Raw genomic sequence first — 21,564 nt, 5'->3', positions numbered from 1 at the left:
TATAGGAAACGAGTTTTAATATACTATACTTAAGGGTCACGGGGATGAGGATGTTTAAGCTCAAATAGAGTGTGATATTATTGATAAGCATTAAGCTTAAGTATAAATAAATAAAATATAATTTAAAACTAAATTATAATAATTATAATAAAAAAATTAATTAAATTAAGCAATGGAGGGAGGAATAACTACATATGGGTCACATGACACCTTACCTGGTAATGCTCTGTAATGCCAAGGCCAATCTTCCTAGTTATTATTCCTTGTGACCCACCGCGTATGTTTTTTTTTTTTTTTTTTTTGCCCTGCCCTGGATCGCAGTTTATTTGTGAGACACGAGTTAGATGATCCCATCACCGGTGTGACGGATTCCAGGTAACCGCCTCTTAGACAGGCTGAAGCTGATGGCCCCCTTGCATCCTTTGCCCTAAAAGGGGCTTATTTCGGTGTAATTTCCTGCTAGCTGTGATGAAAAGAGAGAGAGAGAAAAGAAAAGAAAAAGAACCCTTGTGGTGTAACTCTCAGATGGCTTTCTTCTTCCCAGCTATGCAGATGATGTCAAAAACGATAGCCACTTGGACCTGGTGCCAAGATGATGGAGTAATTATGTCTCTCAGTCTCAACCAATCTGGCAGCTGGAGGTGAAACAGCATGTATTAGCCCGGCGATCAGCAAGATTAGATTCGATTGGTAGTTCTCCTAGGAGAGACAGCAGGCTGTTCTACATACTATGCCAGAATAGAGGGAAATGATGATCCAACGTTGATGGAAGTCTTATAATATGAAACTTAGACCTCCCTTAACGCCACTCCACAACTCCGGATACCTGATTACTATTGTCATACTATCCTCAGTAGGTTTTTGAGATTTTGTCATCCTTATCTTCTCTCTGTTCGTCATCCAACTTCCTAAGCCAAAGTCGATATAATGGCTGCACTCTCTGTATACACACTTCCACCAAGCCCTGCTAACTGGGACAAGATTGGCGTGTTTTACATCTCTTGGTGCGCATCATGGACGGCCACACTCATTGCCGGCATGGCCTTTTGCTGGCTTAACAAAAATCTGCCCATCCTAAAGATTCGTGGATTACCATTGTCTTTTTTTGCAATTGGTTTTTTGCACATGTACTGGATTCTCGCGCAGCTGGTGTATCCTATCGGCCAAACCATGCCCTTGGTTCTCGCATATGATATCCAGTACTTCTTCATGGGCCTCTGGTTTCCCTTGGGTGTTGCATTGTTCCACGCATCCAACCTTCGTTTCCTTCACGTGGCAAAGCTGCAGAAACAATTTGCCGGTCAAATTCATCGAGTCGAATCCGGATGCAGTGGCGCAAAAACCTCATGGCTTTGCCGCCTACGAAACATGGATTATACAGCACGATCGATGATCTTCATTGGTCTTGGCATGATTATCCAGGTGTGTTTGTCTGAGACTCCGCGCATTAACAATGCTAGATAACGATTATTACGAGTATTTTTTAACCCTTGATTTGCATACTGAATGATATCTATAGGTCTTGCTCACGGTTGGCATGTGGCTAGCTTGTCGAAAATACCATCCCACGTATGGCATTCCTGGCACCGAACTTCGCGGCGCAACAATCCTAGAGCAACTTGTAGACTTGGGCCGAGGATGGGAATGGTGGCCGTCGGTTTTGTGGCAAGTCATTTGGACCTGGATTGTACGTAGAGAACAAGTCCTTACAAGGCGATCATTGTGACTAACTAGTTTTTTTCCAAGATTGCACCGATTCTTCTATGGCGCGCTTGGGGGATCCGCGATACCATGGGATGGCGTGCACAAACTATCGGCTGCTGCATTTCTAAGTAAGTCATATTTGATTGCCGCGATATTACGATTACAATAACTAATCTTTTGTCTTTAAGTCTCCATGCAACACCGATGTTTCTAGTCTCTTCGTATATCCCTGCCTTTCAGAATGTCAATAAATATTTTACCCCAAGCCAATGGTAGGTATCTCGCAGACCACTTGCTCCTCCAGCAAGGCATAGGTGCTAACTAGGTATCAAACCAGGATCCATCTTTCCATTTTCATGTTTGAAATCTTCACAGTTTTCGTTCCAGCCCTCCAAGTCATCAAATTTTGGATTCAGAGAAGAAAGACTACCCGCTCGAGCAAGAAATGGGACAGTCCTCTCCAACCCACGACCCTGAGTCTGTCACCTCAAGCTGGACCCCTCACACCTTCGTCTTCATCAACGGAGAATTGGGTCTTTCTACCCGCCATTTCGACGACGAAGAGTACACCTTTTGACATCTTTAGCGAAGACTTGGGCGATCGCCTGCTAACAATGAGCGCCCTTGAATACGTCCTCAACGAGAATCCTCGACCACTACAAGAATTTTCTGCTTTGAGAGATTTTTCGGGGGAAAACATTGCCTTTCTAACAAGCGCGGCGAAATGGAGATCATTCTGGGCTACACAGAAGACTAATGGTCAAAAAAGGAAAATGTTCAACGATGCTCTGGAGATTTACATCGATTTTATCAGCCCAAGAGACGCCGAGTTTCCCTTGAACTTATCTTCCGGCGAGATTAAGCGCGTTGAAAGCATATTTGAAAAAGCCGCACGCAGCATATATGGAGAGCAAACCATCAATCCAGCAACATCGTTCGATATTGAGATTGCTCCCTTCGGCTGCTGCCAGGCCAGTAGTCCCATCGATCTAGGCGCTCGAAGCACCCCCAAGATACACTATGAGGGCGAAATCCCCGACATATTTGATGTAACAGTGTTTGATAGTGTTCAGACTCATATAAAGTATCTTGTTTTGACCAATACATGGCCGAGATTCGTGGACGAAATGCAGGCCAAGCGACGCCAATCGAGCGACACGGCGAATAGCGAAGGTGCCTGGAAATCTGGATCGACCATTACCAATCGGATTGCCCAGCTGGTCCGTCAAATACTGTAGACGAAAATACGGCGTCTGAGAATTTAGAAGAAGTGAATAAGGAAAGATTACGGAGTCTGCCCGTTGGTTCCACTTTTAGGAACCAACCGTGTCTCTGGGAATCCCGAAACAGCCCAAAAATCGGAACATGCAGATATCTAGCCTAGTTGAAGATTACATACCGTGTTCTAGTAAATAAAAACAACAGCGCGTTTGATAATTGAAATTGGCATCAAATCCAATGGCAGATTTTCCTCCTGCCTTCAAGGCTGCGGCCGCTGTTTTATCTGATCGCAATCGACCTCCAAGAGTTCGAAAAGCATATTCCGTACGGAGCGCTGCCGCTCAGTTCAACATAAGCCCGGCAGCAGTTCAACGCGCGATTTCCTCGTTCCAACGCGCTGATCCTCTTCCTACTCCTAGACAGCCGGGGCGGCCGCGATCGCTGACGAACGAAGAAGAGGAAGCCCTCATTGCCTATGTGAAATGGCTACAGCGAGGAGGATTTCCTGCGACTAAAGCCCACCTTGTGGCCGCTGCCAACGACCTCCGACGACGAAGAGATCCCGAAATTGCGGATCTAGGGAAGAATTGGTATTGCCAGTGGCTTTTGGAACATCCGGAAGTTCAGAAATCCTATGTTAAAGCTGTGGAAACAGCTAGCAAATCGCTTGAGGCCTCAAATGTAGAGAATTTGATGACTTTCTTCGATAGGTTGAAGAAGATCATCACCGACTATCGGATCGGTGCTTCAGAGTGTTGGAATGAAGAGGAGTGCGGCATACGGATTGGCCGCCTTCGTGAACGCCTTGAGGTTGCAGTCGTTCGCTCAACTCGGTCACAACAGCCAAAGGTCCTTGATCCGAAGAACCGCGAGTCTTCTACAGTTGTAGCTTCAATCAACGCCGCCGGCGAGACTATTCCTCCCTGGGTAATCTTCAAGACTTTCCCCACTGAGCCTTGGTCAGAAGTAGAAGTTGGGGCTGACGAGGCTATCCACTTCGCCCGATCAGAAACGGGCTTCTCTAACAGCGAGACCTCGTTTGAATGGCTTCACCACTTTAACCTGTCGTCTTGGGAGAAGTCAGAACAAGCACAGCAGTCAGGACTAGCATTTGAAGAATATTTTGGATGTAACGTATGGCTTCGAGATCCTGACAGTCCTTGGTCGCCGCCGTACGAAGCTCCACCAATCCAATGGCCTGACGATAAAAAGATCTACCGTCTCCTCGTTATTGACGGCTTTGTAGAGCACACAGGGCTCGATTTTATGGAATATTGCATTAAATTTGACATTATCGTCGCCGTATTTCCGTCATATTCAACTCATATCCTTCAGCCTCTCGATGTAGGCGTTTTTCATCCTCTCAAGCTTGCACATAAAAAAATACTGCGGCAGAAATTGCTGTTCCAAGACAACGTGGTGTTTACACAAACAGATTTCCTCACAGCGTTCCGGGCTATGTACGATGAAGGGTTTACGAGGTCTAATATCATCTCAGGCTTCAAAGAAACCGGGATTTTCCCTCCCAATGCGCAGCCATCAGTCATGAGGGTCTTCTCACAGCAACAGAGGAAGCGCTCTTAGTCAGTAGTCATGCATGGTAGACGCTAGTTACAACGATTACTGAGAAATTAATAATGATGATATGCATATTTCTACCCTTCACAGAGAGTGTCCTCAGTATGAATACACGTAAATCGGGTGGCCAGCCTGGAATGCAATCGGATAATATCCTTGCTAGTAGGCATATGCAAGGGCGAAGTACAATAGCAATAAAGTAAGGCGTTCCTTACCAAGAAATTTTAGCTATGAAGCCCTGCATATAGCGGATGACGTAGCGGCAAAATAATAAACCACTGCTCGGCGGCTGCGTTAATCTCTTTTTCCGCCTCTGATTCCAACTGATGTGGATATCCGCCAAAGTTAGACTAGGGTGACCATTGTCTCGTTATGGTAAAGTCACCCCGATAACTCATTTCGGCTGACAAAAGAATATAAGAAAAGGCACATTTATGCGACAGGCTTTAGTATAGCACGATGATATTGAACTGGAAGACGCCCTTTGATTTCATAAGCAGCGAAGGTCAGGGCCACAATTGTCAAAGGCTGGCTTTATCATGCTATTACCAATTCAACAGAGGTATTAGTGAGTTGAAAGCAAGGTGCTAGGGGGAGATAGTGGTTTAAAAATGTATAAATATGGCAACTATGAACAAACAAGAGTGACAACTTTGCCTTCTATACAGCTATTGGTAGTGAACATTGGAGTTATCATCTGTCTTCCTCTTAAACAAGATGCTCTTCAACCAACTAATTCCCATTTTCGCTGCGGCGGTTCAAGCACTACCCCAGCCAGCTTCAGCCAGTTGCCGAGATATTCAGATCCCAATTACCGTTTCAACCCCTCGGTTCATTTTGACAACGTCGCTCCAAGATGATTGGGATGCTGCTGCACTAACTCTCAATTTGACTCGCCGAGATTCGGGTAAAGCGGCCGACCCTCTTCCCATTAGTGGATCCACATCGGCTTCTGTGAAGAGTACTTACACCGTGGGTGCGACATTGTGTGGCCATGGAGGACCGACGCTGGTACTTACACATGGAATCATTGAATCGAAGCTGTAAGTGTATATGTTGATCTATCATTATAAAAATTGAGGTTGCAAAGAACGGGAAAGAGGCTTTGTTCTGATCTCCGTGCTACAGTTACTGGCGACCCAACTTTCCAGGCAGTGAGAAATACAACTTTGTTGATGCTGCTATTGCCCAGGGATATTCAGTCCTCAGCTACGATCGCATCGGTGTTGGATCATCACCAAAGTGAGTCGATACTTTATAAACCGCTGCAAATAAAGTGGCACATGCTCACATGATCACAATAGAGTAAACGCGTTCACAGACGCACAATTCCAGGTCGAAGTTGCCGTGCTAGAGGGTCTCGTTAATTACGCCAAAACCAAAGCCAACGCTAGCAAGATTGCCCTTGTCGGCCACAGTTATGGCTCCTACATCTCCTCCGCAGCAGCCACTCATATCGCCATCGATGGTCTCGTATTGACTGGTTTCAGTGGAACTTTTGAATTCTTCCCCCCTTTCGTTGCAGGTGCCGGCTTGCGCGTTGCTAAGCTACAGAACCCTGCGCGGTGGGGAAAGCTAGATTCTGGATACTTCACCAGCTCGGATTTGTTCGCCGAGACCTATATCTACTATGCAGCTCCGCACTTCGAGCACAGCGTTGCTGAATGGAGTTATAATGTTGCCAGCGAGCCGTTTGCAGTTGGCGAGCTTCCCTCGCTGCTGGCTACTACGATTGACTACTGTAAAATTAAGGCACCTGTCTTGGTTCTCCAAGGCCAGTTTGACGTCTCTGCCTGCGGCGGAAACTGCATCGGTGTTGTAAATGGCACAAAGGATATATTCACCGGTGCCAAAGTCCTTGAATATGTTGACAATTTGCCATCAGGGTGAGTAATTCTATCCAATTAGTCCTTTGAAGAAACAGAAAAGCCTAATTATCTATTAGTCACAATCTCAACTTTCACAAGGTTGCACCACAGGCATTCCAAAAAATCTTCAACTTCTTGAAGGCCCAGGGTGTTTGAGTGTTTATGATACAGACAGTGGGACCAACAAATCCCTCATAATCATGCACATATATTGGCATTTATAGAGAGCAGAACCAACGATGTTCTATATCCCGAGGAAAAGTGTTACACTCCATATGGATCCTCTTACTTTTCATTTTGTATTACTATGCCTAATTTAGTAGCGACCACTAATATATGTCACATGTTGTTTGACTCACTCTATATTTAAGCGTATAAGGATCATCTACTCCTCACTAGCCCTTAGCTGCTGCCTGCTACCTTAACATATTGACTCATAATTTGGTCATAGCCTGCCTGTTTTAATTATTATATAGTATTTTCGTTACAATTAGGAGCATCCATTTACGTACTCTACCTATAGCTATAGATTTCATCGCTCTTACTTATAATCTGATAGTATATACATTGCAGAATACTATTCCCATTAGACACGACAACTATATACATTAAATAGCAGCACCATGAGCTGCCGAGTATGTGTCTTATAAGTAGTTAAAAATTGTAGTACGCTATCTGATGAGACTTCCTATAGATTCCCCCGGATTTCGTTCGAGATATGCAGCGCGACCCCAATGGGGGTAGCACGCACCTTGGCAGAGACGGTGTGCTTCGTACATTATCTACTGAATATCAGGTTGTCGATGCCAGGGCATTGAACCCAGATCAGATCAAACAAGTGTTAGATTTTTTACCCAGCGTTATAGATAAAGAAGGATTTGATGGTGTCGATGGCACCAAAGTGCCAGAGGAACAATGGTACAACCCGGCAGATGGAATCTTGCCCCAAAAGCCGACCGATGAGGAGCGAGAAGCGCGAAGAAAGGCGATAAAAGAAGCGAATGAGGCACGTATGCGTGACAAAAATACTGTATGAAATAAGTTATCACAATATACGGGTCTACTTCGCTTCTTAAAGCATCTTCACAGTGACTCCCGGTTGCTGCCTAGGAAATAGTTCGAACACAATATGGTTTGCCAGATCTAGACCATCGACTACGCCCTATCTCTTGAATACGTTTAACTGCATGTTGCTCAATATCGTTGGCACCGACGGGTCAGCAGTAGGGGCAAGAAGCGGAATCTTGACCCTGGAGTCCCCTCTCGCCTTGACAGGTATTTTACGACAGGGGACGCCGACCATGATTAGTTTCAGAGGATATGAAGAAATTCCTAATCCGTTCTTTCTTAATGAAGAAGCGATCTCAATTGGAAGAGAATCACAGGTTGGGATGTGTTTGCGTGTTTCACTTTAAGCCCAGATACATTGAAATTGAATTGTAGAGGATTCATCAAACGTTGATAATCCGTCATTTGTCAGTTAAGTGATAAAATTTCCAAGATCGGCGCACTTATAGGGTTGTTCAAACAAAATTGCCGATAATAAAGAGCATCTTAAAGTCGGTAATGGCGGACGAGAGCGTCGAATGAACTCACTCGCAACCTAATCCTCTATTAGAGGTGAAAGTAAAGGAGCAGCTTGTTCTTGTCGAGAAGGAGTTGATAGTTGAAATAGATCAACGGGACTTTCATCGGGCTATTTAGAAGATATATCATCAATATCTAGCTCAAAGATTGGATTGCTCAGCTGCAGCCCGAGCACCGCTGAAGTTGGTTCCTCATCAGAGAACTCCTTCTCTCTTCCTTCGCGCTCATGATCAACGAGGAATGTTGCAAAGCACTCTGGGTTAAGCGTGCGTAGATTCCAGTCAAAAATAGGCGCTGGTTTGCCGGTAGGGTCAAAATCAGTAGAGCCAAGTGTATCACCTGGTTGAGCAGTGCTTGGCCTCTCCGTTGTCGTGTAAAGCTTCTTCCACGGCACCGTTAGCTTTTTGTTGGTCAATATCTGTCCAATTTTGAAACACTGTTGATGTGGAGGCATTCTAAAGATGACTCGGCGCAGATCTGGTGGCGCGGCATCGAATAGACAGTACATGGTATCTGGAGCAAGACGCTTCTGAACTAATATTGGTTGTTTGGGAGGCGTATTTTCAGGGGCTTGTACTCTAAATTCGTCTCCGCTTTTTGATATCGGTTCACTTCGAGTCTCTGAGAAGGCTGCTTCGACTGTAATATCTGGCAACTGGACAAGTAGTTGACTGCGTAAGAGGAGCCCGTATCTAGGCAGTGGAACGTGCCAGCCTCCAAGAGACTCATCTGGGGTCCGAAGACACTCATTAATAGCAAGCTTGATGGCATTTCGCGGCTCATCTCTATCCGTCCCATGTCCCCAGTGGTTTGCGAGACTCAGAGCCCCATCTATCAATGCGTCAATCCAATTATCATCGATGAAGAAGAAGCGGAGAGTTTCCTGTGGGAGGAATGAAGGATCCGGTATGAGATATTGAGCAGGCACGTTGGCAAGATGCACTTTGTCGAGGATCCAAGAGTAGATGTAGACGTAATCGGGACTAGCAGTTATGGTGTGCTCGTTATACATGACACCCTTTTTATCTGACGTGGCAAACATGAGAGCTTCTGCGTTTGAGTGAGATGATATACGGCTTGAGATGTGAGTCGAGTTTTGTGAGAGCATATCAATGCTGTTGAGGGATATCTCCTCCCCATCTTGTTGGCACCGTCGGTTTCGGGCGAGAGATATCTCAGGGTCTCTAGATGCATGCTGGTTGGCGTTGATATCACAGAGGCCTTTGACCAGTTCTACCATGCTGTCTGCTGTCTTTGAGGGTGGTCCATATCCATCGTCTCCAAAGGGAGCATGAATCTCATGTTTAGAACGGTCCAAACCACGGCCACGAACTGCATTCCGTAATCGAGAAAGAGCAAAGCAGAAGCGTTCATCCGCCAAAGCCAGCGTCTTGCCCAGCTGCCAGGCACTCGAATAGGTTTTATTCATAAGACCAAGCTTTTTATCCAAAATAGCCAGATCACTACCGCAATTTGACTGCATGGTAAGTCCATCTCGTAACGGACGCTCGACTCGCCTTGGCACAAGAGGCCCGCGAAATAACGCAGCGGTCACTTCGCCAGTAACTGTACGAGAGCGAAGGAGAGTGTATCCTTCAACCTGCCGCGCTTCAATAATATCTGCGAGGGATACATCTCTGGAATCGTCTCCAGAGGCAAATGGCTTAACATTGTCTCCAGTGCGCAGAATGTTCAAATTTTGCCCTAGGTTTGTCAAGAGGTCAGATGTACCGGCTACATTCTTTGATGGAAGACAGGTGTAGGTCCAGCTATGAAGACTAGTCATAGCTACACGATCGTTGGCTGTAGAAAATGGCATATTCTCGTCAAAGACAAGGGATAAGAGGTGAACAGCCATCAACGTGGGTAGATCTGAGTCAATTGGACCGGTACGACGGCTGATGACAATACTGAACAGTGCATCACCGTCTTTGGAACCAGCATTTGCCATGCCGTCTGTTGCTATATGTCTTACATGAGCCATGTGCTTATAAGAGGCCACATTGAGCTTGCTAGCATCGCCACCTGGCTCGGTGAATAAAGCTTTAAATAGCTGGCCTGGCAATACGACCACATCAGTAGTCTCGGTCGCTTCTTTTGCATCTAAAGTATTGTTAAAAGCGGTCGCGTTTATCACTCCATTCAACTTGGGCATATCACGAGCAATCATCCGCAGAGCACCCGTCTCGCTCTGTTCGCGCTTTAAATTCTCAGGCAGATAGCGCATGACATTATCAATGTCAGGTTTGTCCATTTGAAGCTCTTCCACCGAAAACACCATTAACGCAAGCCATGTTGTCCGACTTTGATCCGTTTCCTTGTCCTTGTGGGGAGGAAGATGTACTATTGATGGGCTTCTATTCCATGGCAAATGCGGGTCGGTTAGAACAATGTGAGGCAGAATTGTATGTTCTGCGCGTGTCCCAGGCGTGGGGAAGACTGAGTCAACGGCTCCTGGCTGAAGAGAGAATTGAGAAGCAACAGCAATGAATGCCTGCTCAGTGGCCTCAGTTGCGTCTTTTTGAGTATTTTGATCAGACTCATTGGGGTCTGCTGGTGCCTCAATTATTTGGCTAACTTTAATATAATGAAGGCCATCGGTGAGAGAAGGTTCGAAGTAAGAGTAGAGACGGGTTTCTCCTGGAACCAGTGGGCGAGGGGTCCCAGAGGGGATGCGCTGGTCATTTCGAAGAGGCATCGTGAACCATAAATCGGAGCTTCAAGGCAGTGTAATCGAATCGAGTTGCTGGATACTTCACGACCTCAGCGAGAGCAGCATTAAGATCATCACCCAAACTGAAGATAGATGAGACGTAAAGGTAATACAGATCTAAAGTTTTTGTATCTCTAAACTCTTCAATGCAGCAGTCAGCCTTTCTATGCTATGGTGCTCCGATTGGCTGGCCATGACTCTTCTCTGGGATCCAGGGGGTCTCCTTGCATCCTCAGCCCCAGTTCCACCTGGCCACCGGTCGATAATCAATCAATAATGCCATTCCCAAGACGCAGCTGTGGAATCATCAACTCTCTCTAGTTGCGTGTTCGGCACACATTTAGTTTAGCTCACCGCAGTATCAATAATGCAGGGCTCTTTTCTAGAGAAAGCCAAGAAAGACACTGCTCACATGGGAGATATTGGGGACTACATGTATCTATTCCAGTTCAGCTCGCTACTAAGATCACACTAGCCCCTCCTTTGAGGTCTAGACTTTACTCCGCCAACCCCTCCTCGATCAATTCAGCAGATAATGGTACGTTGAATATGGTTTACGCTGTACGAACTCTACGGCTCTTAACGCTCTGCCGATTGGGTAATTACCTGTAAGTATTCAACAGCTACCTGGGGAAGTTGAAGCTATTGGAAACGTCTTATAGGAATAGATCAAATGATGAAATCACAGTTATTCTTACTAGCAATAGCACTAACGATAGGCCTCCAAGTTCTTAGTAAGTGGAGAATTTTAAGACTTGCAGCGGCGGCATTACTAGTCGCGGAGGCTAGGTTTAACAGCCCCATCTTGATCCGTCAGTCTATTCGTGCTACTATGAGGAAGTAGAACTTCAAATTTACTGCGATAGTTGTTTTATATTAAGAGTTGAAAGAAAATGTAGATCATAAAAGCAATGCTCACAGATTACAGTTTCAGATCCACTGAGATCGCTAGTCATTTCTACTCCAGCGAAGGGCCGCCTCTCTTGAAAGAAAGATAGCTGCTATGTATGAACCTAGATCGAATTTAGCTCGCCCATCTTCTATAGCACTTGGCAAAACCATGTAGCTCTCCAAGCCCTCTTTTTCCCCATATTCCGTTACTGCAGACTTTTGTTTTTTTGTCTTCTTGTAGTTAATAAGGCTATAACCACGCCCAATGTCCTTTGCCTACTCTTGATCGGAGAACCGCACCCTCCTCAGATGGAGTTGAAGGAGCCCCAGTGATGAGTTCTTCGGATTTAAGCTCACGGCTTGAGTTGAGGGTAAGAGGTACATCCTTGGTTATCATGAAGGAGATTGATACACTAGACTTGGACTATGTGTTTAGACGACCTAGGTCTAGGGCAGATGAAAGGCAATTCATGACTCAAGACGAGAAAGAGTATCAAGATCCTACGAAAGATCCTTTCAAGAAGAGCGCTAAGCCTTTACCAATTGAGAACATCGGTCTTACATTTTGAGGTAAAAGAGAAGAGGCTGTGAATTGTACTTGATACGACTGTTTTGCTAGGTCCTCTTGGACTTACTCTGATGGGCTTTGGCATCAGCGCTTAGTTGGAACCTTCTCAGCCCAAAAAACGCTCCTCGCTTTCACGACGATGACGGCCATTGCTAAAAACAACAGAGCGGTTCAGTTTGTATTCCTCAAGACTCTTATTGAAACGAACCGAGATGCTCTTCCAAGATGCAATGATGTCATCCGTTGGACCACGTTCGATTACATAAGTAGACCGCAACGCTTGCACAAGTATACCGTACGCAATATACACTGTTCCGTGCAGGGACGGGTATTGCATATTTGGGGCTGATGTCTGTATCGGCGTCACCCTCGCACATGCAACACGATGCGCCACGATGCGCAATTCGAAACAGGCCGCTGGAACTGCCAAAATCCCCATTATTCACTAACAGTGGCAGCGCAGGGGTCCAGGGGGTGAATCTGCTATTTTAAGACGCGGCAGATGTGTTCCGCCATGCTAGTCATCGCCGTGCGGATATCTGCTATTGACACTGTATTTCTCCCTAGAGCTGCGTCGCTCGTCCAATGACATGCCAGTCGCGTCGTGTCCTCTTTGCTGCTTCGCCAAATCTTATCGCCTCTTCGTCTACTCACCAACGTCCATCTTTTGAGCCTTTCCTTATCTCGACGCCGAATCGCGTACCCATCGGTTAGATCCTGGTTTCTCTTCTTTTCCTTTTGATCTCGGGCGCCTATCGGAATTCAGCATCTTGTCGCTGCCATCAGGGCATACAGCAACCAATATGCCGCTAAACGTCTTTCGCATCGCCGGTAGGTTGATAGGATAGCAGCCGACAATGCTGCTCGACGGGATTGATGGCGACGAGCGCTAACATGTGCGGAACAGCGGATTTCTCGCATTTAGCGAGTATCCTCATCCTGCTGCGCAAGATGGTGCAGCTCAACGTGCGTTGCCTCCTTTGAACATGGCCGCCCCTATACCCCATGTGTGTCGCTAACTCGGCGCTGTGCAGAGCTGCTCGGGCATCTCTTTCAAGTCGCAGGGGCTGTATCTGCTGGTCTACCTTACCAGATACCTCGGTATGAAGCTCAGCCGCCACCGGAAGTGCTCAATGGCTGGGCCAAGCTAACCCGGCGCAGATCTCTTTTCGACGGAGAGCTACTACAACATCGTCTTCAAGATCCTCTTCATAAGCTCGCAAGGGTACATCATCTACCTCATGACCAACGCTTACAAGCCTACAAACGACGTCAACACCGATACGTTCCGTGTGCAGTACCTCCTCGGCGCCGCCGCTGCTCTCGCCCTCATCTTCCCTTACCACTACACCCCGTCCGAAATCCTATGGGCCTTTTCCATTTGGCTGGAATCTGTGGCCATTCTCCCGCAGCTGTTCATGCTGCAGCGCACAGGCGAGGCCGAGACCATCACTGCCAACTACCTGTTCGCTCTCGGAATCTACCGCGCGCTTTACATTCCCAACTGGATCTACCGCTACATCGCGGAACCCAAGCATAAGGTTGACTGGATCGCCATTGTCGCTGGTATCATTCAGACCATTCTGTACAGCGACTTTTTCTACATTTATTACAACAAGGTCCTCAAGGGCAAGAAGTTTAAGCTGCCTGTCTAAAGGCGCATACTTCACTCGGCACTTCATATAAAATGGGGCCCCGAGATACTTTCCTTGTGATTTAGTCCGGATGAAATCATCACTCTACGATATGGCCGACGGTAAAAATCTCCAGGGGGGATTACGGCAATGGTAGATGGCTGCGAAAAGGTGAACTCCACAGCTACGGAAAAGTTACAAGATCAAAAAATAGTGTTCAAGAAGGCAAATGATTGCATTGGCGGCGTTTGATGGTGTGCTCGGTTTGACGGCAGTCAGGTAATTGGCGTCATCTCTTGATATGAGGATTTACGAGTCTGGGCCATGTATGTTGTGGACATGAAAAAATAGAGGGCAATCAATTGACTGTTTTTTTTTTTTTTTTTTAATATTAACTTGGACGACGGAACCAAACTGCATGGAGTGATGAATGCGATATTTGCGAACCCAAGCGCAGACTACAACCGCTATTAATAATCACGACTGCTAGAAGAAAATAAACGCTGAAAATTAAGAATTCAAGAAGCAAACGCTGTCGTTTCCATAAACCAAGTTCCGTTTATTGAAGCAGCTCGTCATCGTCCTATTGTAGCTATCACGTGATCTCCATCCATCATTCAACTCGCCATCCTCTGAAGCGTGAACTTTTCCATTCCATCTGCAACACTCTTCACTCGTTTTCTGCATCATTTCAACCCGTTAATTGATTTCATCATGGACGGCGACGCACCGGAAAATGTCGAAAAGCAGGTTGCCCCCGAAAACGGGCTGAGCGACTCTGTCCCTGAGCCCATCGCCCCGGCGCCAGATCTGAGCAAGCTTCCCACGCGAAAGGACGTTTCTCTTCGCGAATTTCTCAACAAGATTGACGATTATGCCCCTATAGTACGTTTGCCTCTTGGATCAATCTTTGGAATGCAGTCATTTCCTTGATGAAGAGTCGAGATGCTTACCCACCGCAGATCCCCGACGCAGTGACGCACTACTACATGACCAAAGCCGGCCTCCCCCCTCCGCCGCAAACCGACCCTCGCCTCGCTCGTCTGCTCGCGCTCGCCACGCAAAAGTTCATCGCCGACGTCGCGGCCGACGCGTACCAGTACAGCCGCATCCGCGCGTCAAGCAACACAAACAACCCGATGGGCACTCTGGGCGCGGCCGCTGGTTTCCCCATCCCGGGACAGCAGTCAGGCCAGCCGAGCAGCAAAGAGCAGGGCAAGGGAGGGCCGTTGGGAATTCAGCGACCTGGTTTCGGTGGCGGTGGTCAAGGAGGAAGCCAAAACAGGACGGTGCTGACGATGGAGGATCTGGGCATGGCGGTTGGCGAGTATGGAGTCAACGTCAAGAGAAGCGAATTTTACCGATGAAGAAGATATGGGGGAAGGGGGGAGAATGAATGGCATTTCAGCTATGCCAGAGGATATGCTGGGAGGGGTACACGGGAAATTTACGTATGGCGTTGGGGATATTGGCGTTGGACACGGATTGTCATGGGCAGGCCCTCGGGATCTTAATTTAGCTTGATCCAACATCAATACAAATACAAGCTGCTTTTTGGTACTGGCTTTTGATGGTGCAAACATTTTGATTTGTGCAAAAAGTCGTGGCATTACGGCGTTGATACAAGTATTTGTACAATATACAATCTCTTCTTCTTCCTCCTCGTCTATGTCGTCTTTCTCATCTATTTCCTATCCCAAATATTCGGTTTCCGCGTCCTATCCTCCAGTCAGCGCCGTTCTCACAGAAATTACTGACATATACGATACTCACGGCGCAAATTCACCCAGCTTGTGCCCCACCATGTCTTCCGTTATTGTGACCTGTAGATAGTCCTTGCCATTGTGAATCTCAAACTTCAGGCCCACGAAGTTGGGCAGGATGGTCGCCGAGCGGGCTTGTGTTCGGACGGGAGGGACTTTGTCGTTTGGTCCCTTGGGCCAGACAATGGAAAGACTGTAGCAAGCAAGCGAGAGAAGAAAGTGAGTTCAACAGTTCATCACATTTTTTTTCCTTGGAGGGGTGGGTTTGCCTTACGGCACAAGGTTTGGGCCTGTGAAGAGTGGTCAAGTCAGCAATTGGTAGGATTTTTGGGAGCGGACTATGTGAATTGAGCAATTACCCTTCCAAACGGAGCGCTTTAATAGCACTCTTGTGGGCTGCATTGTGGATTATACTGCGGTCTTGGAAGCTGGCTTGGCGGTTGATACTGGTGATGGTATGGAAATCTTAGAGAGAAGTTGAGTCACGTGATTGGAGATGGTGACATGTGCTGGACCCACGCCTTGAGACTGTGTAAGTCGGTATGGCGATGTTGAATATTGGCAGGATTCAGCTAGAACTGCGTCAAAAAGAGTGGTTTTTTTTTTTAATAAGAAACTATTGTATGGTGTTTCTATTAAGATACAAAGCATAGGGAGGGTTTCTCTAATATAATTAGTAGAATCTAGGGACTATGGTATAGTATCTCTGCCTCTTTGGCTCAATCCAACAACATAGTCAAGTTGGAAGACTCATGCACTTGCCAGGAGATTATGAATTATCCCAATACTACCAGATAGCTATATAAAAAAAAAAAGCATATATTCTTTACTCATTCATATTCTTATCGCTACAGCATCATCTTTTCCCCCTGATTTCATTCTTCAGGTCTAGGGTAGCTCGACTCCCTCCAGCATCACGTGTTGGCCGGCGGCTTTCTGGCCAGACCCTCAGTCGACCAAAGTCCAATGCTGGTTGGCGCCAGCGAATTGCATACCACAAGTTGCGTGCTGCGTCGACGAACCAGCAGCGACACCGACGACGAATCAAGCAGCGGGGCCTCCCTTATTGCGGTGCATTGAGTTGCATATCTTGACGGCATTGCTGCATTTGTGGTGATTTTCTTGGCGAGTTGCTCACTTTCGGCTTCTCTTTTTTTTTCTTGCTGCCGGCGCCCATTTCTGGAAGAAGCCACCTTCCAGCCTGTCATCGGAAGAAAAAAAAGTCTTGCTTTTTGGCTGTTGGAAGATTCATCTCAACACTTCCGAACTCGCTGATTTTATCGATATCGACACCGCTTCCGCCCTTTTATTCTCCTTGACTCTTCGAACCGACACTTCCCTCCATCACTGCATCGCAGATAAGCTCTTTAAATGCCAGAAGCCACAGCCTCCGGTACCGACGCGGGCGGCACCGCTCGCCACCGCGAACATAATCAGGGCAATCAAGGCCGCACCTACACCGTTGACCAAAAGGCTGCCGTTCTTCGGATCCGGAAATGCAAGGCCACCGCCTTTTACGACATCCTGGGCCTTGAGAGCGTCCGATCCACGTGCAGCGACTCGGACATCAAGAAGGCCTACAGGAAACAGTCGCTGTTGACGCACCCCGACAAGAATGGCCACGAGCACGCCGATGAGGCCTTCAAGATGGTCAGCCGCGCGTTTGGCATCTTGGGCGACAAGGAGAAGAGGGAGAAGTACGATAAGTACGGCACTGATCCGGACAGTCGGTTTGAGAGCGCTCGCGCACAGAACCCGTTCTCGGGCTTTGGATCGCGGCAGGCTGCAGCGGCAGGAGGCGGTGGCTGGGACGATGAAATGAGCCCAGAGGAAATGTTTGCGCGCTTCTTTGGCGGAGGAGGCGGTCCATTTGGCGGTGGTGGCGGCCCGTTTGGTGGCGGCTTTGGAGGTGAGTTTCTCTAAGAACCAACTACTACTACTGCAACGGTTTCAATACTGGCTTGGCAACATGTGCTGACGATTAAGCGTTTGATACAGGCCCTCAGTTCGTCTTCAACTTTGGCGGCGGCCCAGGCATTCGAGTACACCAGTTCGGCGGCGGTGTGCCCCGAGCAAGACCGCGAGAAGCTCAGGGCCGACAACCTGAACGAGAACCATTTGGTCTTCAGACTCTGCTTGGCCTACTACCCATTCTCTTGTTCTTCATCCTACCACTCATCTCATCCATCTTCTCCGGCGGCTCCTCATCTACACCCGCCATCCCACCCATGGTCTATGACAAACCACAGGACCCTTACACTGTGGGCCGGACAACACCAAATCTCAAAATCAAATACTTTGTCGCACACTCTGATGTAGCCTCGTATAGCGGGTCAAAGTTGAATCAGCTCGATCGTACAGTCGAAATCAATCGTGTGCGAGACCTACGGAATAAGTGCGAGAGCGAGGCTTTGTACAAGAGGCAACTCAGAGAGAACGCTATGGGATGGTTCTACCAGGATCCGGAGAAGATGGCCGTTGCTGATGCGTATAAGATGCCATCATGCGAGAGGCTAGAGAAGATGGGCGTGAGTCGATAAGGGGGCGCATAGGACGAAAGAGGGATATATATAAAGCATTAATGGAGGAAGTGCGAGCATTGAAAAAGACATTGTTGATATGATATTTTAAATACTCAGTAGGGAAACGGCGGCAGGGAGTTGGCGTTTTCTTTGTACGATGGCGTGAGAAATATGAAACTTGCATGGTATGACATGAGCGAGTAGACGATCATGACGAATAGCACGCGAGGGTTATATGTAAGAGACGGATCACATATTATACATGCATGACACAGCATTGAAGGGTTATTCGCGAGACAGAGGACAATGGGAAGATAGATATGCCTTATGAAGACGTAAAATCTATTTGGCTTGACTGGAAGCGAGACTGAGCCATGCTTGACGCTATCATATGGGTGGCCATGCAGGTCGAAAGAAGCTATGGATTCAAAAGCTGAGCATCATGACGAGCTCTAGCCATTCATGTCTTATCCTTGGCTTTTATTGATGGCTCAGACCCACCAAACCCAGCCAATATTCGCTGTGAGCACGGCAAGATGGCCTCAATGATTGGTCTGGAGTTGCGGCCCCGCCAATTATCCCGCGATAGTAACATTGGGCTGCATATACTAACAGGTAATTAGGCTCGCAGTAGACCACCTATATGCTGACAATACGTTGATCAGCTACATGATGTGCCTTAATATATCGTCACCACCCCCCCCCCCCCCCAACGATTCGATGGACATTTTTCATCTCTTTCTCCAATTTCTGTTGTAATTGCACAGTCTGTGAATCATGGCAGATCCAACAGGCCGGACAATTTTGCGCATCAATTTCGGTGATATTGATGATCGGCCATTAGCCCTAACTGGAGCTACGAAATACCGATTTCGTTTCTTGGAGGGTGACGCGCTCGCCCACAAGTCAACCATCCATGTACTGGAATTCGATCAGCTGCCCGCAGAGCCGTATGCCGTGATATCATACGTCTGGAGGGGCCTTCCGGCTCACCCCGGTGCGAAATCTCCGCTGCCGAATATTCACGTTGAAGGCGCCGATGGGGCTGATCCGATATCCGTGGAAGTGCTGAGGCTCATCTCGCTGGCGGCAGAGAATCACGGATGTAGACTAATCTGGTTGGATGCGCTGTGCATTCTCCAAGCCCATGAAGACGACAAGGCGTGGCAGATTCAGCGCATGTATGACTTGTATCGAAATTGCAAAACGTGCATCGTTGCGCCGGGCGGCCTTCAGCGCCTTGTGGCTCCCAATGAGGAGACAAACTGGATGACGAGAGCCTGGACGCTTCAGGAGGCGATTGCGCCGCCTGAGGTGCACTGCATATTCTCGTGGAGCCTTGGGAATTGTATGATGCAGTCGAATTTCTCGCTGAGGATTGAGGAGATCGAAAAAGGAGTCGCAGCAGTTGCCCCTCTCGGCCCCACCTTGACGACGGCTATGAAAGGAACTGGATTTCAGATGCTTGACTGGTCTGGGAAATCGATTCAGAAGCCATCTCCCGACTTTCAAATCAGGATGTTTGGTGACAGGTCAGGATGCTATCCTCAGATGAGGGAGCTTGTCGATGCTATTGACATGAAGGGCAAGACGGGCATGTATACCGCCATTTGGAGGTCTTCATTTATGCGTATGGCCAAATACCCGGTAGATTCGGTGTACAGCATCATGGGTATCATGGGAGTGACGCTGGATACTACCAAATTTGGCCATGATGATCGGCTGGAGGCCACGATTGCTTTGATGCAGGCCATCTTGGCGAGGGGAGAACATGCCGAATGGCTTGCTATTGCAACAAAAGTGGTGCCGAACCCACGATTGTCAACCTTGCCGGCTTTTCCTCAGACAGATGCCTCCCGGAAACCTGTTCTGGAATCAAGAGAGGGCATGAAGGATATTACAGATGTCATGGACACGGGTTGGAGGGTTACAGACACACCCAAGGGAATAATGAGCGATGATGGGTATTTCCGATTTAGTGCCTTGTCGGCATCTGTGAGACTGAGCCAGAACCAGGAACAAGAGTCTACTGCTTCTGCGGACGAATTTGGCTCTGAAACTGGGGGCAATTGGGAGGTGATGCCACAGAGCAGTGACGGCGGGTCGCACAAGGCCGTCTTTGTAGGTCGCTGGGAGCAGTATAGAAATGGGGCGTTTGGGTTGATGAGAAACCCGTGCGATCATGCTTTGATGTTGATTGAGGAGCATGCGCCTGGGAGGTTTCATAACGTGGGATATGCGTTTGTGCCGGAAGGGGTTGTGAAGACGGGGAATTGGAAGGAGGGTGTGTTTGAGGTTGGAGGTCCTAAATGATGCTGAAGGTTGAGTATTGATGATGAGATGAAATATTGAATGAATTACGATTGGTTTGAGTCTTGGGGTTTGAATTTTATAAATTGAAGTTGAGAAGCATGATGCAGAGCGTTGTTTTGGTGGTCTTACCTTTCTTTACCTTTTGTCTATAGGGTCACATCTGAGGCTACCCTAGGGCCTAGGATTCGAATTCCAACTAGAGTGTCGAGAATATATCCTTTTGACATAAGATTCCAAATGAAAACTCAGTGGATAGTTTGACAGCTTTATCATCTATAAGATGCGATAAGCTTGTAGGACTAAAAACCCTTCTTTTTCGCCGAAGTCATCGCTGAATTCCAAATTTAGTAATTTCTAAGTGGTAGAACTCTCTCCCTGTAGTGCGATCAATGTTTACCTCCACAACCTGGTGTGTGTTTAAAACCCCAATCCTGTGGATGCCTAGTTCGCTGGGTCTGCAGGTTTCTGCTTTGTCAAACAACATAGCACATGCCTGTGTTTTGTCTTGTTGGGCGATGCTTACCTTGTTTGGAGGTATTACAATGTAGTCCTTTCGTGACGACATTGAACATTGTTGAAGGGATAATAGATGTTGAACGCCAGCATGAATTTTAGAATAAGTGACATTCATTAAATGAAGGTATATGTGAGTTGGTGTTGTGATTGCTGACTTTCTAAAGGGAGCTACAATTGGTGTTACTGCCTGGCCTGCTCTTGGCGACTTGAAGAAACCATCTCCAAAACATAGCTACGTTCTATTGGAAAGTAATTCTCGTATCGTGTTTATTATTGTACATTGATATATACTAAAACTAAAATGTGTGTATCTAGGCACTGGTGGTGTCAGCATGTTTGCGCCCCTCCTTCTCATCGACGCCAGCATCAAAACCATCATTGGATCATCCTCGGCTACCAAAATTGCGTAGATTGAGAAGCTGAATCACTAGGTCACGAGTGTCAATTATACAACCCATTCCAGATATCAATGTGGAAGTCAAGCGCGTAACCAACGGCAGGGGAGTCGACCTGGTTGTCCACAACGTCGGGCCGAAATCCACACCCTCGAACATTGACTATGTATATTCTCCGCGGAGGAGAAATCGTGGCGGTTGGATTCCTTGATGGCGTTACAGCAGAGTGGAATCCGGGCGAGCTTATGCTCAGCCTCTGGCTTAAGCCCATCCGAAGAGTCTTAGTCTAAG

At 47.3% G+C, this 21,564-nt stretch overlaps 11 protein-coding genes across 12 annotated transcripts; 9 read left to right on the top strand and 2 right to left on the bottom strand.

Moving 5' to 3' along the window:
* Positions 1–844: 844 nt before the first annotated feature.
* TrAFT101_004735 (uncharacterized protein) lies at positions 845–3,135 on the top strand. 2 transcript variants are annotated; one of them, XM_066127269.1, is made up of 6 exons: positions 845–891; positions 982–1,422; positions 1,520–1,687; positions 1,747–1,832; positions 1,893–1,976; positions 2,042–3,135. In XM_066127269.1, the coding sequence occupies exons 2-6, from the start codon at positions 1,039–1,041 to the stop codon at positions 2,940–2,942; spliced, it is 1,623 nt and encodes a 540-aa protein (XP_065983380.1). In that variant the 5' UTR covers positions 845–891; positions 982–1,038; the 3' UTR covers positions 2,943–3,135. The 2 variants fall into 2 exon arrangements, with proteins under 2 accessions (XP_065983380.1, XP_024759895.2); XM_024900325.2 differs by having other exon boundaries at positions 845–1,422.
* Positions 3,136–4,606, top strand: TrAFT101_012021 (uncharacterized protein). The gene has a single exon (XM_066129446.1). The coding sequence runs from the start codon at positions 3,163–3,165 to the stop codon at positions 4,507–4,509; it is 1,347 nt and encodes a 448-aa protein (XP_065983379.1). The 5' UTR covers positions 3,136–3,162; the 3' UTR covers positions 4,510–4,606.
* A 614-nt stretch (positions 4,607–5,220) lies between these two features.
* Positions 5,221–6,691, top strand: TrAFT101_004734 (uncharacterized protein; the record flags this gene model as incomplete). Its single annotated transcript, XM_024901961.2, has 4 exons — positions 5,221–5,546; positions 5,632–5,745; positions 5,808–6,389; positions 6,449–6,691. 4 exons carry the CDS (start codon positions 5,221–5,223, stop codon positions 6,525–6,527), a joined length of 1,101 nt encoding a protein of 366 aa, XP_024759896.1. The 3' UTR covers positions 6,528–6,691.
* A 303-nt stretch (positions 6,692–6,994) lies between these two features.
* TrAFT101_004733 (uncharacterized protein) lies at positions 6,995–7,407 on the top strand (the record flags this gene model as incomplete). Its single annotated transcript, XM_024909932.2, has 2 exons — positions 6,995–7,006; positions 7,066–7,407. 2 exons carry the CDS (start codon positions 6,995–6,997, stop codon positions 7,405–7,407), a joined length of 354 nt encoding a protein of 117 aa, XP_024759897.2.
* Positions 7,408–8,067: 660 nt separating this feature from the next.
* On the bottom strand, positions 8,068–10,656 carry TrAFT101_004732 (uncharacterized protein; the record flags this gene model as incomplete). Its single annotated transcript, XM_024900320.2, has 1 exon — positions 8,068–10,656. The coding sequence occupies one exon, from the start codon at positions 10,654–10,656 to the stop codon at positions 8,068–8,070; it is 2,589 nt and encodes an 862-aa protein (XP_024759898.2).
* A 1,301-nt stretch (positions 10,657–11,957) lies between these two features.
* TrAFT101_004731 (uncharacterized protein) lies at positions 11,958–12,131 on the top strand (the record flags this gene model as incomplete). The annotated part of the gene is made up of 1 exon (XM_066127268.1): positions 11,958–12,131. The coding sequence occupies one exon, from the start codon at positions 11,958–11,960 to the stop codon at positions 12,129–12,131; it is 174 nt and encodes a 57-aa protein (XP_065983378.1).
* A 397-nt stretch (positions 12,132–12,528) lies between these two features.
* On the top strand, positions 12,529–14,287 carry TrAFT101_004730 (uncharacterized protein). Its single transcript, XM_024908319.2, has 4 exons — positions 12,529–12,961; positions 13,038–13,096; positions 13,165–13,231; positions 13,292–14,287. The coding sequence occupies exons 1-4, from the start codon at positions 12,934–12,936 to the stop codon at positions 13,783–13,785; spliced, it is 648 nt and encodes a 215-aa protein (XP_024759899.1). The 5' UTR covers positions 12,529–12,933; the 3' UTR covers positions 13,786–14,287.
* Positions 14,288–14,393: 106 nt separating this feature from the next.
* Positions 14,394–15,426, top strand: TrAFT101_004729 (uncharacterized protein). Its single transcript, XM_024900381.2, has 2 exons — positions 14,394–14,649; positions 14,727–15,426. Exons 1-2 carry the CDS (start codon positions 14,479–14,481, stop codon positions 15,129–15,131), a joined length of 576 nt encoding a protein of 191 aa, XP_024759900.1. The 5' UTR covers positions 14,394–14,478; the 3' UTR covers positions 15,132–15,426.
* RSM19 (mitochondrial 37S ribosomal protein uS19m) lies at positions 15,333–15,943 on the bottom strand. The gene is made up of 4 exons (XM_024900357.2): positions 15,887–15,943; positions 15,802–15,817; positions 15,538–15,720; positions 15,333–15,482 (listed from the first exon to the last, which is right to left on the bottom strand). The coding sequence occupies exons 1-4, from the start codon at positions 15,927–15,929 to the stop codon at positions 15,449–15,451; spliced, it is 276 nt and encodes a 91-aa protein (XP_024759901.1). The 5' UTR covers positions 15,930–15,943; the 3' UTR covers positions 15,333–15,448.
* Positions 15,944–16,415: 472 nt separating this feature from the next.
* On the top strand, positions 16,416–18,759 carry TrAFT101_004727 (uncharacterized protein). The gene is made up of 2 exons (XM_066127267.1): positions 16,416–17,436; positions 17,526–18,759. The coding sequence occupies exons 1-2, from the start codon at positions 16,899–16,901 to the stop codon at positions 18,065–18,067; spliced, it is 1,080 nt and encodes a 359-aa protein (XP_065983377.1). The 5' UTR covers positions 16,416–16,898; the 3' UTR covers positions 18,068–18,759.
* Positions 18,760–18,767: 8 nt separating this feature from the next.
* Positions 18,768–20,571, top strand: TrAFT101_004726 (uncharacterized protein). Its single transcript, XM_024908320.2, has one exon. It carries the CDS (start codon positions 18,827–18,829, stop codon positions 20,360–20,362), a length of 1,536 nt encoding a protein of 511 aa, XP_024759903.2. The 5' UTR covers positions 18,768–18,826; the 3' UTR covers positions 20,363–20,571.
* Positions 20,572–21,564: the final 993 nt, after the last annotated feature.

Source organism: Trichoderma asperellum, chromosome 3 (genome assembly GCF_020647865.1).
Source record: "Trichoderma asperellum chromosome 3, complete sequence".
Classification (NCBI taxonomy): Eukaryota; Fungi; Ascomycota; class Sordariomycetes; order Hypocreales; family Hypocreaceae; genus Trichoderma; species Trichoderma asperellum.
The sequence above is the reverse complement of the archived record's forward strand: the minus strand, read 5'-3'. Positions and strand labels throughout refer to the sequence as shown.

Bases quoted from the DNA above. Each gene is read 5' to 3' on its own strand.
- TrAFT101_004735 (XM_024900325.2), top strand. From the start codon at position 928: ATGGCTGCACTCTCTGTATACACACTTCCACCAAGCCCTGCTAACTGG. The intron at 1,688-1,746 runs GTACGTAGAGAA...TTTTTTTCCAAG, and splicing joins AAGTCATTTGGACCTGGATT to ATTGCACCGATTCTTCTATG. The intron at 1,977-2,041 runs GTAGGTATCTCG...GTATCAAACCAG, and splicing joins TATTTTACCCCAAGCCAATG to GATCCATCTTTCCATTTTCA.
- TrAFT101_004729 (XM_024900381.2), top strand. From the start codon at position 14,479: ATGGACGGCGACGCACCGGAAAATGTCGAAAAGCAGGTTGCCCCCGAA. The intron at 14,650-14,726 runs GTACGTTTGCCT...TACCCACCGCAG, and splicing joins TTGACGATTATGCCCCTATA to ATCCCCGACGCAGTGACGCA.
- TrAFT101_012021 (XM_066129446.1), top strand. From the start codon at position 3,163: ATGGCAGATTTTCCTCCTGCCTTCAAGGCTGCGGCCGCTGTTTTATCT.
- RSM19 (XM_024900357.2), bottom strand. From the start codon at position 15,929: ATGCAGCCCACAAGAGTGCTATTAAAGCGCTCCGTTTGGAAGG. The intron at 15,483-15,537 runs GTGAGTATCGTA...ACTGGAGGATAG, and splicing joins AAGCTGGGTGAATTTGCGCC to GACGCGGAAACCGAATATTT.
- TrAFT101_004730 (XM_024908319.2), top strand. From the start codon at position 12,934: ATGCCGCTAAACGTCTTTCGCATCGCCG. The intron at 12,962-13,037 runs GTAGGTTGATAG...TGTGCGGAACAG, and splicing joins AAACGTCTTTCGCATCGCCG to CGGATTTCTCGCATTTAGCG. The intron at 13,097-13,164 runs GTGCGTTGCCTC...GGCGCTGTGCAG, and splicing joins GCAAGATGGTGCAGCTCAAC to AGCTGCTCGGGCATCTCTTT.
- TrAFT101_004726 (XM_024908320.2), top strand. From the start codon at position 18,827: ATGGCAGATCCAACAGGCCGGACAATTTTGCGCATCAATTTCGGTGAT.
- TrAFT101_004727 (XM_066127267.1), top strand. From the start codon at position 16,899: ATGCCAGAAGCCACAGCCTCCGGTACCGACGCGGGCGGCACCGCTCGC. The intron at 17,437-17,525 runs GTGAGTTTCTCT...CGTTTGATACAG, and splicing joins GTTTGGTGGCGGCTTTGGAG to GCCCTCAGTTCGTCTTCAAC.